The following is an 18020-nucleotide window of genomic DNA, read 5'->3' as shown; positions in this document are numbered from 1 at the left end:
GGGATAATAGAAAATACATCTTTGAGAAGCGAGCCCTGTGTGCTCAGTCATGTAAGTGCTCTCAACTACTTTCTTGATTCAAAGAATTTAATTTTAGACCATAACACTTCCCTAATAGGTTATTCTTCGTGCTGGATAATTGTTTCATTTATTTTGTTACTTAGTTTATTGGGCTTTTCAGCGTTTCAACATTTAATATATTATCTTACTTCACTTTTTGGATGGTCAATATGATGCGACTACAGCGGAATGACAACTGACTACTAAAAGGCAATAGTGGGTTTAAGGCCAGCTAATTAAGCTAATTGAGTTCAGCTGATTAACTTGACCCTATAGATCTGTGTCTTCTGTCTTCGTGAGTCATTATATTTTGAAGAAACGTGAGGTCATCTATTCCTCTCCTGTGCGTGCCGAAAAACAACTACATACACGAGTTGAGTTTATTCAAAGTGCAATTAAAATTGAAATCACGGCATTGCCAAACAACAACGTCATCCAGCCCTTGAACGTCACGTCTCGCTGTCACCACGTTTGCTGGCTCTTTTCATGTGCGCTCACGCGTCCTTTTTTATGTGTCGCGTTTTCCGACTGCGCCTGAAGGCAGCGCTGCTCCCATCCAACATGAATGCAGCACACACTGTTGAGGTGATCCATAGCAACCAACCGCTGAGCCTGTCATACACACACACACACACACACATACACACGCGCGGCTTCAATCTCCACACACTCTCCGTCAAAGTATCCGGAATGCACCGAGGAAGAAACACTCTTAACGGCTCCCGTTGACATATTTCGGCATCAAGGTGACCGACCGGGAACCACCCGAAAAAACGCTCTACGTCTGCGCCAGGTGACAGCCGACAGGACCCGCACCTCGGACTGCTGAACACGGACACGGACAAGATGGTTGAAGCTGAGGTTTCTGGAGCTTAGAAATCACAAAATCCACCCGTCGGTGCACTAGTATCCGGACCCGAGCAAAAATGAAGTCAATTTTTAACAGTCTCTGGGCTAAAAAGGCTTCATTTATTTAAATAATTCTGTTGCGTCGCGGCACAAATCCGACACTGTCCCAGGTCCACTCCGCCGCGCGCTGGTCGTCTCTCCCTCGCGCCGTCAGATTTTATATTACAGCCCATATCTCCCTTACGCATCTGGAGCATCCTCGTGAAGATGGCGTCTGGGTCGGGTTGGCAGCAGTATTACTGCCCTGCCGGTCAGGGGAAATTTAGCACATCCACGGCGACCAGCATGTCCTTTCAGACCGGCATCACCATGGAATATACCCAAGACCTGCACCTGAAGATGAGCAAGAAAATAGCACAGCTAACGAAGGTAAGGAGTGTTAATACGAGCAGTGCATCAGCCCCTCTGGAACGTGAGAACCGGGCACCAAACTCCGTTTGAGATTTTACCTATTTAGTAATAAATATCTTATTAATGAACGTGTCACACCGGGTAGAGCGCTATTTTCATTCATTTCCGAATCTCGAAAATGCTGCAGTACTTTCGGCGTTCATAAAACACGGATAGCACTCGTTTTTTCTGAGAACAATGACACTTTTACGATTGATTCACGCTGCTAACCTAAAACCGTTTTTCCTTTGGTGTACGGGAATACGTGGTTTTTAATTGAAATGCATTCTTGGTATTCTAATCGTACGCGGAATTCAAATCCAGCCACTGCTTGTTCCTAAATATCTTAAAACACGTGATGGAAAGCTTGCATTGGAGTAAAACAGCGAAGAAGCCTGAAACGGTGAAATCCCTCAACGGGAGTTTGGAGAAGATTCTCAATGAGAAGTGCCTGAAAGCGAGCCCGGTCTGTTCGGATGCTGCATCCATCAATACCGGGTCATTAGCCACGACAACGGTCAGATCATTAATCACCTGTAGCAACACGGACTGTGCTGGCATTTAGTTTTACTTGCCCATGTTAATGTTGGCCCAGAGGGGGGGGGGGGGTTATAAATACTTATGCAGCTAAATCAGGCACTTCCTCCCAACTTTGATCTTGCATGATGACGAGCAGTACTTGGAAATGACAGCCAGGCGTGCTGATAACGTGGCATCTTGATTGTTGCTGCCATACGCTTCCCTTTGCTCCTTCCTTATTTGCTTATTTAGAATGCTGTATTTTATGCCTTGCAGCTCCCTTGCTGTTTTTGCCAGAGTCTGTGTGTTGAATGAGAATTCCCATGCCTTTTGATGTACATTACTCTTAAATATGTATTCATACAGTATGTGGTTTCTAGGGAAACATGCACTGTCCATGTATTAGATCCAGGAGCTCATCTACAGGAATTATTCCCGTTGCACATTTTATTTGCTTTGACCCAGCTGACTGTAGGATGTTATACATCCACACTGACTCTGCTTTCAAGGGCATTTCAGAAGCTTTTTTTTGTTTTGTTTTGTTTTTTGGTTAAGCCTAAGGTGCAGCGCTTTCATCTCTCACTTGCCAAAATGACAGAGCAGCACCCTCTCCAGCACATTCGCCTGGGGTCAAAGCGTGTCAGTGGCTCCAGCATGTCATTATCATCAAGCTGTAGGTCTGCCGGGGCCTCACACATGTGTACCGCTGGCTCGGTGGAGCTTTGACACCTTATATACTCCGAGGATTTGCGACTGACTCCGACACAAGATTTGTGCTCTGCATATTTCTCTTTGTTGCTGAGGAAGTGGAGGCTGAAAAAAAAAAAAATCATAATTCAGCAGCCTTGCAGGCGAGGTGTGTGCCAAGCCTTAGTGCGGCATGGCCTCTTTAATTAAAGTCACATTGAAATGAGAAAGAAGCCTTTTCATCTTGCTGGGTAATTCTCCACATAATAACATCCTGTTGACCTATTTGACAATAAACACCAAGGATATTACATCTATTATAATTTCTTATTATCTTACTTTTAGTTATATTTTACCAGTAGGCACATTATACGAAACATTTTCTACCAACAGATAGATCTTTATGCAGTCATGCTCACATTATGTAGCCGTCTGTCATCTCGATCAGGGATTCCCAAAGTGTGGAGCTGCTTCTAGGGGGTGCGCGAGAGGGAAAATGTAATGGTGGTCTAATGGTGTAATAATTCATATTAAATATAATTTTCACAAAGTAAAAACATGAATGTAACAGACTGTCTCGTGTTTGTCGTTCTGGTGTTGACGATGATATGTCCCTTGAGGGTTGCCGTAGCGAAGGCGCAACCCCCGCCTCTGGCCAAAGGAGAAAACAATAATAAAGAGAGTATAGCGGCAGACAAGATGTCTAATCTCCCGACTCCAGTTATTACTGTATGATAAGTGCCCTTATACACGAAGCCAATACGCTCGGTTACATGAATTATAAAAATTCCCCTTGTAGGATTTCAATTTAAAATTAAAAACGTACAATTTAATTAATAAATGCACTTCAGCTCCTGCCGCCAGACTGTCTTTTACGTAGCTAGCCTAGCTTGTGCAGCTAACGTCAGCTAACAGCTAACTTCATTCATTCAGCAACATTCATGCAAATATGATAAACTGGCTGAAAATCTGGGAAACTGTCAGGTGGAACATCTGAAGCTATCAGTCATAAAAGAGGAGAGGGACAGAGAGAGAGAGGAATCGGAGGCGAGAGGAATGGAGAGACCGGGAGAAGAAATCGAACGGGAGTCGGAGGAAGATGAGAAGGAGGAAGGAGGAAGGGATTGCACAGACAAATCGGGAGCACATAGGCCCATTGCGGAGTCAAGGTAAAAAAGAGGAAACGAGAGAGCATCAGACTGGGAAAAACAAGAGGAAATATGTCCTCGCCATCCTGATTGCTCTTTAAAAGTGACGCCTTGTGAAACTGAAAGTTATTGAAACTTTGTTGCAGTGTTTCAGGCCGTTTTCACACCTTCAGTTCGTTTGCTTTGTTCTGATTCAGGGATTAATATGATACAATGTTGCAGTTGCCCCTTTGTTCGGTTTGTGGTCACACTGCAACATTTAACAGCGGACTGAATCTTGTAAACAAACGCCACGCGCGAGCAAACTGTTCTCTCATTGGTCCGATTTCTATGCGCTATAAATAGGCTCTGTTGCTTCTTTTTTTTTTTAAGGTGTGGGGGATTGGGGGTGCGTGAACCCGGTCGGGATGTAGAAGGGGGTGCGCGGCCTAAAATGTTTGGGAACCGCTGATCTAGATTAACGTCCAAGCTTTGACCTGTTGGGTTCTTATTACTTCAAATGACGGTTATCAAATCAGCACTTTTTACAAGCAATTTTGTAATTTCTCTCATCTTAGGTTTCAGAGTGGCAGGTTGTCAAAATAATATAGTAGTTAAAACCTTTTTCACTTTGGTTAGTTAACACTGGGGGCAACTTTTGTTGAAGATGTTGAGGTAACGTATCACCGTTGGTTCAACAGCATTTAAATGAATTTACCTCTGTGATACAAATGGTTTTGTTCCAGACACAGATGGATTTTGACCTGCAAAAATTACCAAAAGGGCACAGAACACCCAAAAAATGGCTACCAAAAAAACATGCTTGTTGAAAAATGGTGCTCAAAACATTGCCTCATCATCAGCTGTGCTACATATGCATTATGACTGCGCAATTCATTTCTTTCACATTTCAGGTCATTTCATTGAGTCCAAAGCATGCAGCAGCATTTTGTAAACCTCTGCCAGCGATGACTATGACATTGTGAATTATAAAATATTAACGTTGGATGCATCATGATGCAGCGTTGCAAAGAGTGTGATGCCTCCGTTCAGGGCCTTTTCTGTGGTGGTGAATTCGTTGGGCAGTTGGATACGTCACAGATTACCGAGTTGCAGTTTCACACAGTATGTGACATTTGCCTGTGTTGTGAATCAAATAAATCATTGCGTAACCCATTGAAGGGGAAAATAGGAAAATAAGTATTTCAAGCATGAAATTGCAGACGAAAAGTTGCATTTTATCAGCTTTATTCAAAATAACAATACAATATAAAATTTCCACTGGATTGTTCTTACAATTCTATATTTATCAGGTGAAAGCTGAGGTGAACAGGGTCTCCAGCTCGGAGTCTCCACCGAAAACAAGTGTTTTCACATGTGAAGTCACATGACTCCCACATAAAGCCTCGTATCTCCCTTGTTGTATGAAGCCACTACCGAGCCGCGGAGCGGGCCGACAGCACGCGGGCCATCTGCTTCCGCTGACCGCTGATCTGGGGCCAGAGCTGCATTCAAGAACAAGCGGCAACCTCGCTGACACATGACGGGGCGGAATGACTTCCAGCGTGCTCCGTCTGAGGATGACTCGAGAGTTATCGCGCCGTCTGAATGTTTCATCGCATGCTTTGACTGGCTTACTTTAATCACAAGTGTCTCATTCATGTTTTTACTTTGAGTGTTGCGATTGATCTTGATCACTTGCCTTTTACTGTTTGGACACTGCTACATTCTGAGCGTCTTGTTCCTTTCCTCAAGGGGCGTAGGGTTGCACGTGGACGGTGGGGACATGTCCCCATACCAATATTTTGGGAGGACAGAATAGCTTGGCGTGATCATCATGACCGTAGCCAGCTAGGAGGTCAGGACCTCGGCACCCTGCCTCGCTGCACAATAGTTTAACAGAGTATATAGGCACATTATCCCCCCCCCCCCCTCGCAGATGTCCGATGCCTCCACCAAGGCCAGGTTCCCAGCCTTGGTATTGTTTTTGTGGGAAGAGGGTTAAGTGGTGAGATCAGGATGCCACCACAGCAAGCCAGACATGAAAATACCTTCAATATAACATTTATTGTTAGGTTTTAAATGAGTCTGGTTGGCCTCGTCTGCATCTGTTCAGGTTTAAGCGCTACAAGTTGCATCTAAAAGAACAATATGATAAATTGACACAACAAAGTGGATTTTGCCTGCACTCAGAAGAGGTGAAGTTAACATTTGTGTGGACCATGAGCCTCACAACGGTGACGTTTATGCCCGTTCAGAAGTGTTTTCTGTTAGTTTCGGTTGTATTAGGACTTTATGCTCATCAAATTGTGCAATATTCCAACTTTGTTTCTCGAAATATTACGACTTTTCTCGACATCTAGCGAACACAGATATATAGGAAACGCTATGAATGTGCAAAATGTTTTCAACACGAGCAGATATCTCGCTGAAACACACATGAGCTATTCAAAGTGAATAAATACATTAAAAGGAGTTCATGTATCACTGAGGTGAATGTACATGCACATTCAAAGAAGATAAAGACACATAAGAGTAGAAAATATTGAGTCATGCCGACATATGTGTGGACTCAGCAGAGATAACAGTAAATGAGAGCAGTGGATCGATCGGAGAAATACATATTTGAAAGCAATACAGTGTCTGAGAGCCTTACTGCATTATATACCCTTTATATTATTATATTTTGAGTTTTTCCACAAAAATAAACATTTACACCATAAATTGAAGCAGAAACATTCCCCAGAATACACAAAATCATGTTTTTTTTTTTTTTTTTTTTACTGCACATTTTCTGGGGGACAACCCAAAGACCCGCCCATTTAATGTGTCCCCAGGTTTATGTTGTAAACCGAACCTCCTTACTTTCTTCGTTCCATTTATGGGCATTTAGACTGACCCCTCCCTCTCTGAATCTTCAGATTTCTGATGATGATCTGCTCTTAGTATTGCACCGATACAAAAGCTCAGGGTGCTGCGTAGCTGTCGGTTCAGCTTGGACTCAAACGTTGGCTCTATACACGCTTCTGCAGGGACTTCATGCTCCGTCAGTAAATCAGTCATTGATTGCTCTTCTCCTGTGGCTTTGAATTTCATGATTTGTGACGCAAGACTTGTTTGCTGCCACCGTCATTTAAGACTTCTCGCAGTAATTTGTAATCCCACAAAGCAGCTTTCCGGCCCCTTTGTTCAGGCTCTGCAAGGATTTCCTTGTCATAATTTTTTTTTGGAAAGCCGTATTTCATAAGTTATACCCTCTGATGGTTTTGCCTTTTTTATTGTAGTGCCTCTGTCAAAAAGAAGGCAATGAAGGGGGTTTTGCTGCTATGGCAACAAGTTTTATATAAATTATAATTCAGGGCAATGGAATGTAGGAAGTTGGTGGAGGATTTAAAAAAAATGAATAAGCCTGATTCACAGTGAATCAGGACCCAAGCTTCTGGTTGCTGTCGGAGGGAGTGGGAGACGGAGCGGGCAGCATGTCATTTAGCATCGCCAGGAGAATGCCTTTAAACAAATGTATTACTTAGCCTTAGGTGTGTGCGTGTGTGTTTGTGCGCATGCATGTCATCACCAATGCCTGACTGACTTCAGTGTCAAAGTGAGTCAGAAATAGACCTCTGAGCTCTCCATGTATTACTGGACCAAGGGATTGGAAGAGACAGAGATAGTGAAATACTGTACTGTGTGTGTGTTTCATTTTTGCAAGTCATATGCTGTGGTGCTGCAGAACCACAGCATCATGCAAAAAAAACCCCGTTTTTAACCACATCACCTGCTAATAATATCCTCCTGCCTGCTCTTCAACATTTCTGAATGTATGTCAATTTTGCTGAATTTCTTTCCTTCCCAATACCAGATACCGTAACTCAAAGATTGCCCAAAACTGAGTACCGATCCAATACCAGTGCACTAAAAACAAAAGTATTTGTTAACAGCTGTATACTACCATTGCTGCCACTGTTGTATGGATCAGGTTCAACCCTTTGTAAAACATGAACAAACACACAGAGAATGTATGCCATAGTATTGGCGAATTGGCGAAATTGGATTGTTATTACCAGAACTGTGAGTGTGTCTGTACCTTAGCAAGTCACTCTAAGTAATGGCTAAAAGATACTGCTGAAAACACACACAAATACGCTGTCATCGCTCGGCAGCAACATTTAAGCCAAGATTTGTGTGTGTGTCCGTTGATGCCATAATGCAGGGGTGGTAGTGCAGTGATCTGTGTCGCTTGGGCCGGGTTAGACAGCAGATGGTCTGAGCAACATGACCCCAGTCTTGGGAATAGAGTAAGGCTGATTCGGTGGGGATTTTAAATGCTGATGCTGCTCATTAAAAAACAAAGCTACAGATGTTTAATCCAGAATTTTAAGCTCTCAAACAAACTCCTGGGAGAGTGAAAACTACTAACTGTGACTATTATTCCCCTTTTCATTATTATTCCACATAATGCATGCTGCTAATAGTACTGCGACTATCACCGCTCCATCTGCTACAGTTGTTATAACAACGCCAGTCTAAATTTGGGCAACAAAGGGGAGCCTGGGTTATTAAAACCTTGATAACATCCTCCTAATTAAACACAAAATGCAAGCATATGCTCAAGGTGCCGATTACCAGCGGTTACTGTAAATTAGCAGTGAAGATGTTGCTTCCTCTGGCAAGAGAACGACTGATTCAGTGATCGTACAGGGAACGGCAGACGTAGCGTTTGCTGTGTGCGAGTGGTGTAAAAGGTGCAGGGTGTGAGAGAGACGGCGAAGCATGGTGACTGACATCTCGTTAAAAGATGCAACATTTCGGAGAGTAAAAACACAGGTGTGTGTGTGTGTGTGTGTGTGTGTGTGTGTGTGTGTGTGTGTGTGTGTGTGCATGGCTGCCAGGCAGGAAGAGAGATGGAGGGGGGGTGCATACTCTCCTCAAGCACCATCCAGCACGAACAAAACACTGCCGACATGGCCTGTTGACTTCCGCGCACGTGCTTGGACACACACACACACTCACACACACGTGGCTGATGCAGCAGCAGCAACAGCCCACCGCGTTGCAGCAACAAGGGGCGAGGCCCGGAGTGAAGCCAGTGCAGGACTGGCTGCGAGTTACGCAGCTGGTTTTGTCAGACCGTGTGTTGTCTTTGTGGAAAGTCACCAGAAGGCCGTCAGTGTCTCCCACCTCCAATATGAGGGAGGTTTGTCTGCAAACGCAGCCGCTGTGTTTTTATTATTGCTGCTGTTTATTGTGTGTGACCTGAGAAGTCAGTCCAGCGTGGTGTTGAGGGGATCGTACTCGACAGAAAAGCTGCAATGATGCCTGCCTCGCTGATTCACTGAATGACGACTGTGGGGGAGGTTTGGGGGGATTTTTCTGGGCATGACATTACATTTATCGTATCACAATTTGAAACGCTTTATTCTGAAGTTATTAAAGTCATCAAACTGTCAAATATACCTGCTGGTCTTGACTCAACAACCGTGAACATGATATTCTGTAAGTAATGTGTAATAGCAGGTTTATATAGCGTCAGACACACAGGAAGAGACAAGACGCTGATCTTATCCTCATTTTCTTTTCCTCCAAAGAGAAGCCTCAGGTTTTTTACACCTTTCTGCTCCTCTGTCTCAACTTCCCCTGGAAACATCCTCGCTCTCTGTGTTCATGGCTGTCCGGCAGGGAGGAGGGATCTGTCTTCGCTCGCCGTGAGCTTTCAGCTTGTTCTAAGCAAGAGAAACTAAAGCAGTTAAAGAACAGCATTTCATTTTACTTCACTTATAGGAGCCAGTAATGGACCAGCAGTATGTAACACATCATCGCTTCGCCACAAATCGCCTGCAACAAGCCTCGCTCCGCACAGGATTGTTTTTAACGGCGAGGCCTCTCGGGTGATGTAACAGTCCTTCTGGTGGCCATATTGGAAGGCAGCCGCTTGCGGGCAACAGCAGCTGTGCAGAGTTGCGTCTGTAGATACAACACATCCACCTCGTCGGGGTTGGCGCGGGAACGGTACAGCGTTGGAACAGTGTGTTTAGCATTGTGTCAATGCAATCTGACCAGATTTGGAGAAATAAATCCAAAGCATACTGTATATACAACTGATATGAAGCCCTTTCTCTCATTTAATAAGCTTATGTGCCATTCTTTTTCTTATGTCTTTCTGCCATATTATTTCTGATGTAGCTGCACAACCATTTAAACGATTCCATTCCGTAACTCGTACAGATTCAAAAGCCTCTTCCCAGATATATTATTCACTTACTCACTTTGTCACACAACACAATAAGTACGACTGTGTTCTAGCTTCCTGCTTTCTGAAGTGACTATAATCAGGAGAATAAAAGAAAACAGCCCGAATGTGGATAAAGGAAAGAAGTGGCATGCATTTTTCACGCGAGTGCATTTAGTCAGCTGAAAAATAATCATTCCATCATTAATGACAACTGTGGGCCACGTTTCTCCTCAACCATTTCATTTTACGTCCAACTTCTGCCTTCATTTATTCCTGTTTATGTCAGTGGAAGGACCATGCCTGGATGTGCCCCACTATGTAGTCAACAGACACACGCGGCATAAAATATGGCGCCTGTATTAACATAAACGGGTGTCATATTGGTTTTTTAATACCCCAAAGCAATATACAGGTTTTACCTGGCAGTTTAAAAGGGTAAACCTGTGAATCAGCCGTCTAGACCACCCAACTTGACACCAGCCCACACATTTAACTCGAAAAAGGGAGCTTTTTGGCAGACGTTGCCAGTGGCGCACATCAGGATGCTGGAGTCTGCTTCGACTTTCTCTGCCTAACTTGGCAGCAGCGTGAGTCTCCATGGCCACCAGGGACCCGTCTACTCATTGGGTTTCTATTCCTCCCTCCTGATGGGAGAGACACAAGCGGTTAACCCCTCTTTTTACCATCATCAAGAGCATCATTCAGGCTCAGAGGAACAACCGTAGCTACAGGCAGTGGCTTCGGCATCTGCTGAGCAAGGTGGAGCGCTGTCGTTACATTTTACTGAGCAGAGTCTACTCAGCAGGGTGCCCCGACTTCATTTAATGTTAAAGTTGTGTTTAACGGTTGACCTTTCCAATATATTCCATTCTAAGATGATGAATTTTATAGCCCAGTAATTATTTAGATCGTAAAAACTGTTGTATATTGGAGTGTGTAGCCTTCGCTGCCACATTCTAAAGCGGTCTCATTTATTTAACATTCACAGGCTTCTTCACAACGAATCGATAGCGGCCGCTGAGAGCGCCAGGACCTGAGACCGCTATCTGCCTCGTCTCAAGGTCCGATCCACAAAAGATACTGCAGCTGCTGCCCTTTCTCTTTTGTGCGTCTGATTGATATTATCCATGTGGCAAAGTAGAGCGAGAGCCAAGAACACAACAGGCAGAACATGCCAACATGGCAGAGAGAGAAAGAGGCATTCCTCAAAACCTCAGGCAAGGAATTCAAACGTGGCAGTGAGAAACCCTATTTCCATGATCACTTATGCAATCCTGTGAATTCGCCACTCAGTCTTTTGCTGAGTTGCGGTACTTTCTAATTGAATAAAACAGTGCTGGTAGTAAAAGGGTTCCGATGAAAGACAAAACGTGTGCATCACAGAGCGGTCGGTTTACGAATGCGTGGTGTTACAAACTCTGTCTTTGATTGACGCATGCTTTCATTACATAGTGGGATGTATCTTTTTTTATCCAACTGTCCACTTCATGTCTTGATGAATTAGAACCGCGGAAAACGTCCGAATCCAACGTTCATGAGTTCATTTTCAAACTGCAGATGTGAAAGGGGCTTGTGGATCGTGTGACCCAGGCTGAATAACCCGAGGATTATCAGACCCAAACAGGGAGCGCACATCAACACTGTCAGCGTGATGTTTTACCACCATTTCACAAGCAGCTCTTCAACACATTGTCTCTGCACTTCACAGCTAACCGTCTCACCCCAGTTTCATTGTAATGGTTGTGACTACTATTTGATTCACTTCGGCATGAGAAATATTGACACACAGGTCAGAGACTAGCAGCAATATAACAGGACCCTAGCCAATCAGACTGAATATAATTTGGATAATTCATAATCATGTCAACCTATAATTCCCATTGTACATTGATCAACTGGATTGAAGCTGAATATTTTGCCTTTCTTTGTGTCTGTTCTTACTTGCCTTGTCTTTCTGTCCATGCCGGCTCTTTCTAGAATTGTCCTGATAACCTCGCTCTGATTACGTCGTCTGCCCGTATCTCTGTTTATCCGTCTGTCCTTCCTTCTAGCCAAAGGACATCCAAACAACGGCGGGGCTCGCTGCGACTTCACCCAGCCCTCGGCCCGTCTTTCCATTAAGATAAGATGAAAGGGATCCCTAAGGGGAGATTTTGGCCATTATAACAGTGACGGGACACACCAAAGGCAGAATAAAAATAGCTATAGGAGAATAACCGGACGCTTGTTCTATAGAATATAGAGGACAATCTTGCATGAATTGAACAGATATCCCGCTTATTTAACGGCTACTTGCTGGACTACTAAAAAAGAAGTCCTCTCGCTGTGTACGGAGATCAGAACTACGTCCACAGCGTAACAGTAGAATGCCATCATTGACCAATCAGAAGTATTCAACAAAGCTGTGTAGTAAGAGTCTATCGAAGTTATTGTTTTAAAGATAAAAATAAAATATTAACAAAATCAGCATGCCAGGCTGTTTTTAAATCACAAAGGGCTCCATTAGGTGGACGATAGCAGAAGCTACTGACTGAAGGGGTTGTTATAACTCACTGGGGTCTTGCAGACCATTTCCCAAAATATCTCTTTATCCACACAGCTCTCTGACCCGCCTTCACCCTGAGCGGTTGACTGCTTGACAACCTTACGACTCAGCATTCCTCCTTTTAAACCAATGGGTTCTCTGAGTGGTGCTTTATGTCCAATCAATCGGGCTCATTCTCCACAAATGCCTACCTTGCTTTCTCTGTGCCTCACAGTAAGTTCGATGATCCTTTCATTCATTTGTGGTCTTTGTTCTATTATTTGTTCTGTTTTGTTTCTGCACATTGCAGCATCTGAGGCAGTCCAGTCTGGCTATGAAACCTTAATGCGAGTCCTCATCTTGAATAGCTGTAAAACCAGTAGATCTGCCGTAGTAGCTCACAGAATGAATATGCTTGCCCAGAGCTTTTAGAAAACATGCATCCAACTTTGAGGTTTACACCCATTAATCTATAATTGCGCAGCCCCAGGCTCTAATTTCATGTTTAGAACCCGCCCGTCTAATCAGCCTAATCAAATAGCAGGGCTGCAACAAAGGAGAGCGTCACAGCTTCAGTAACCGGGGAGCTGTAGATTCACCCTGCTTGTCCAAATTAAATTATGGTGTTGATATGGGCGCCACGTCGCCCAGAGGAGCTGACAAACCAAAACCTGAACAGGGTAGAAGAAACAAAATGCTGCTGCCTCGCTGCTCTCCGTGTTTTCAAATCACTTCAACAACTTCTGCCTTCACGGCCCAATCAGCAATGCAGCTGCAGCCAGCTGTGCCATCCGTTGATTATGCTGATGGTAACTGATGTCAGAGGAACTTTGATTTTGTCTCTCTGCCTTTCGCATTATGGACCGCTTTAAAAACAATTGTATTTTTGCCGAGGACATGAAAGGATTACTAAGAATAAAAATCATGACATCCTGAGGAAACGTTGCTAACGATGGCAAAGACTGAGCGGATAGCAGCGCTGCTAGCTGGGATGATAAAGACGCAACAGGAACCAATTGGACTGATAATATGAGAGCTGTTGGCTGTTTAACGTTCTATTCAATCCTTTTTATTTCTATAAATGTACAATACCTATATAAAATGCGAAGTACTTCTATTGAAAAAGTAATGATGATGATTTAAAATGAATATGTATTGCATAATACATACTTTACATATATTATACTACTATACCCTCCATTATCATAGGATTTTGTTTCCATTGTACTACTACAAATTTCATTGTACATAACTTCCACGATGCCGTCAATAACCTTGTGCTCAGTTTGGAGGAAACCTACAAAGTTTGTATTCACGAAATGAAAGCTCAGCAGCGTTCTGCTTGTAATCAGAGAGGGATCCTGGGAAATGAAAGACAAACACCTTCACACAGCTCTCAGATTGAATCAAGGAATTTAATGAATGTTCAATAATGTTAAATCCGAAAGCAAACTATCTGCCTCACGCAGCCGTCGCCGAATATAGCCTTTTAATTTTTCTCCCCATGCTGCAATGGTTGCTGGGAGCGGTTATTAAACGGTGCGCTCGCAGCAGCTTCAGACTGAAAGTTCAATTTAATTACAAGCGGGCATCACAGTGGAAAAGCTCTTGTTCTTTGCAAAAAAAGAAATCATTCAATCAGCGCGTCGTTAGAATGTAAAGAACGAATAGGGTGCTTTACACTCATCTTGGGTTTGTCAGTGGCGTGAATGGTGGACTTTTAATTTTTAATTTGCACTATCCAGTCATGCTAACGTTACATTGTCATAACATGCGTGCCATGAAAGTATTGGATGATATTTGCTGGCTAGATAACGTAAGCTAACTGTTAACCGGCTAACGATACCCCCCCCCCCCCCCCCATAGACATACATTATACAAGAACTGAGCATCACTCAAACTCTTGACGCTTCAGAGTTTTATATCAAAACACTAACAGTGGGCTGAGTGGAAATGTAGTTGTTTTTTTGCTCTGCAGACTTGATAAAAGCAGCTCGAATCCAACATGGATTTTGCCAAAATTCAGATCCGGTGTGCCAGTTTGAGCGCAGCCTGTTCCACTGTGGGAGCCTTGTTTGTGTTAATACTGCTATCTTTTCAGTCTCCGTGAAATGTGTATTCGCAGCTCATACACTCCAGCAGAATGTTCGACCGGCTCCTGTGAACAGCACTGCTCTGCGTTCCTACCGCTCTCACTTGCTGTTTTTCATTGATTACATTTTTCATCTGTTTGTACGACAGCTCTGCAGGTGAGCGATGAGATTCTACCCACGTCTTTTTAATCACCCCATTAAACCGACACACGCGCTCAGCGTCTCGGCAAGTGATGTCTTTTATTTTTATTTTTTCTTTGTCTTGATGGAGCACACATGCAAAGCAGACCGGTTCCCTCTCAGGCCTGACGTTTCCCCTGCACCGCTTATGTAGAGTTCCTTCCCATTACGCCTAAAATACAACAAATGATGAGATCACACCGACGCACACGGGCGCCCACGCACGCCAAAAACAGAGACGCTGCAGGCTACAAGTGCGACAGACACTGATGCCACCGCTAATGGGATTCAGTGTGCTGTGAGTGTGAGCAAAACAGAGAGGGAAAAGACAGAGAGAGAGGGGGAGCTGTGCTGATCCCAGAGAGACCCTGTTCTATTCTTAACACCTTCTCCATCACGATCGTCCCATTCATACATCACACCTATGCAGACTCGTCACGGCCTCTCGCTGTAAACCAGCATCTCCATCAGACCACACCTGGAGTCGGATCAGAGTCGTGGCAGTGCACCTGAGGCGTGATGCATGTGTTTTAGTTGAGGACATACGAGATGGTGGACCCTGTAGTTGTAGAGGATGACCTCTATGTCTGTAGCTGTGAGCTACAGCATGACTCAACAGAAAGTGATCGCACCTTTTTAGAGGATCGTCACGCTCCAGCACCCGTCGTGGTACCCGGCAAAGGACAAGGAACCGGCTGTAAATCAGAAAACGCAGTGTGGGAGAGATCACCCACTGAACCGGTTAATTCTGGCTTCTGCCTCGTCTCTATGGCCTATGGTAGTGGTGCACTACCTTTATGGATGTGTTTGATATCGTGTTTTACACTGAACCAGCTCATGATAAAATCAACTGAACTGTAAAATATTTTTTTTTCTTTGTTGATAATTCTAAATATTACTAAATAGGTTTCCAAATGACAAATGAAAATTGTCAATTCGTGGCTTTTTGCATCACAGTTTTCTCGGGATATTGTACTTTCTCTGGAAAATCAATTGAGAGAGAGTTAGAAGATACCAATAAGAGTATCAGATTTGTTGTTTGTTGTCAGCCCATGCACGTTTTAGCAGTTGAAACATCAGCAACTAGTATTTAATATAAATATTAAAGGGATAGCTAACCTGGTATAAAGTCAAAACCTCTGACAGTTGACGAATGTATATCATCTTACCTGAACACAATCACATCCAGTTGAGGCAGGCCCATTGCCTATTGTGGAACCATGGACAACAGTCTTCCATGAGAAGAGGCAGTGCATTTTACACCATGATATTTACAAATGTATGTTTTATATACTGTATACTATCATACATGTTGTACAAACAATCATTAAAAGTACATTTTGGGGTAAATTCTCAATTTGCGAGAAACAAAGACACCTAGTTATACCTATTAGTTCTGTGAATTCTGGCATGTGGTTGGTTTCTGTAAACAGCATATACATAGTAGTGTGATGCATACATCACAGTCACTGAATATACAACTTATTACCATGACAGCTTTGAGCCATATCTCCCAGTACTGGTTTATTGAAGCTTTTCTTTATATGCCATTGATACTTCCTGAGAATTGAGCTTTTTGTTCTCAATTTGCATCACTTCGTCTTACAAACTAAACGCTGTGAGTTTCAAAAAAGATGCACGACTTTATTTAAATCGTTCAAGCATCCACACAGCCCCAAATGGGTATTCCAAAATAAAAGGATTTAACCAACATGTGTTTTTGCTTCTCTCATGACGCTGTCCTGAGCAAATGTTTAATGTATTTTATACTATTTTCTATCTTAGAAGTAATTCTAAAATGCTCCAAACACCCTCCACTATTGTCCTCTCGGCCATCGTGGGACACTGAAATATTAAGAGTGTAATTGTTTCTGTAACAGTAACGACAATTAATTAGCAGTGCAGGTAATGTGTGATTATTCACATCTGACTTGTAGTGAAAGTCTATTAATTCAATTCATTCAATACGGCTTTATTTGCATGAAAGTTCAACAAATGTTTTGTCAAAGCATCAATATAAGGTACAGGATAATATCAATATGCACTGGACCTGCTCATGTCTCACCCTGCAGTATGTGAGAGGAAAAGACTTTCAGTGCAGTGTTAAATGTTCCACCGCCATCATCCTACTGAGACAACACACACCCTGCAGACACTTGTCAGGCAAGAGGGAGACATCAGGGACACAGAGAGAAAGATGAAGACAGGATACAGATAAAGTACGCCGAGGCATGAGTAAGCAGCACAACCCAGACATCAGAGTGTGTGTGTGTGTGTAGCTGTGTGTGTCTTAGGGGACAGTCATCCTCTATTTCACAGGAGACTGACTGGGCAGCAGGTGATGGAGTAAGCCTCATCATTCAACAGCTGTGACATGCATCCACACACACACACACACCTAAACCCGAGGCTGAGGTCAGATTAGATCAAGCTGTCAGAACCAACCTGTGTGTGTGTGTGTGTGTGTGTGCATGCGCAGTGCTGGATGTATTTGAAACTGCTGTGGTGTGTTTAGCCTCTGGGCAGGGTCAGTGTCAGTCAGGGTTAGACCATGCAGCGAGTGAGACAGCTGCAGAGAGATGGTCGACTGGACAAGCCGGCCACCACCTGGACACACACACACACACACACACACACACACACACACACACACACACACACAGAAAGGAAAGATGGTAAAACACGAACAAAGAGTCATTGTCAGAGAGTGTCACAGAGAGATTTGCCAACAACAGACACTGCTATTGTTCATCTCAAATTTAAATATCACTGTGGATGGTAGGAGGTGAGGAGCTGATTGGTGATCATTCCTGAACTACTGTGGGCGGGGGAGTTGGCAATGCAAATTATATTATTGCAAACAATTGCAGCAAGCAGCCTAGTGGCCCCAGGTGTTACGTAGTATTACACCAGTGTTTGCAGTGCGAGCATGAGGTGTGTGCCCTGGAATTAAAGGTGGGGAGGTCGGGCTGGTGGATGTGCATGTACCGCGTCCAACGTTCATGTGTCCCGTCACAGACCTGCAACTATAGTTGTCGCCTTTTTATCATCCAATCTTTCTGGAAACGTTGACCAAGTGTTTTAGTTGCTTAACCCTAACCTAACCACATTTTATTCACAATAACTGCCAATCTTTTCTTTAACCAAGTACCATGTTGTTTAATGCACTGAACATGTAATACATACATTGCCACCAGTGTGCAGAGTCCAAGCAAAACAAAACTGACTTCATTTATTTTATTCGCCAGCTTAGGTTTTAACTCCCATTTGGTGAGTGGCGGGTGCTAATTGTCTACCCTGGT

General features: G+C 43.6%; 1 protein-coding gene across 1 annotated transcript in view; it reads left to right on the top strand.

Annotated features, from left to right (window-relative positions):
* Positions 1 to 1176: 1176 nt before the first annotated feature.
* fam184ab (family with sequence similarity 184 member Ab) overlaps positions 1177 to 18020 on the top strand; it is a gene marked incomplete at both ends in the record, with an annotated part of 117087 nt that continues 100243 nt past the window's right edge. The window contains one exon of the mRNA XM_079290235.1: positions 1177 to 1338. Within this exon, the coding sequence (XP_079146361.1) occupies positions 1177 to 1338 (162 nt within the window). The remainder of the gene's footprint in view (positions 1339 to 18020) is intronic.

This window comes from Melanostigma gelatinosum (assembly GCF_949748355.1).
Source record: "Melanostigma gelatinosum genome assembly, chromosome: 19".
In the NCBI taxonomy this organism is placed as follows: domain Eukaryota; kingdom Metazoa; phylum Chordata; class Actinopteri; order Perciformes; family Zoarcidae; genus Melanostigma; species Melanostigma gelatinosum.
Note: the sequence above shows the minus strand (reverse complement) of the source record. Positions and strands in the feature narration are given on the sequence as shown.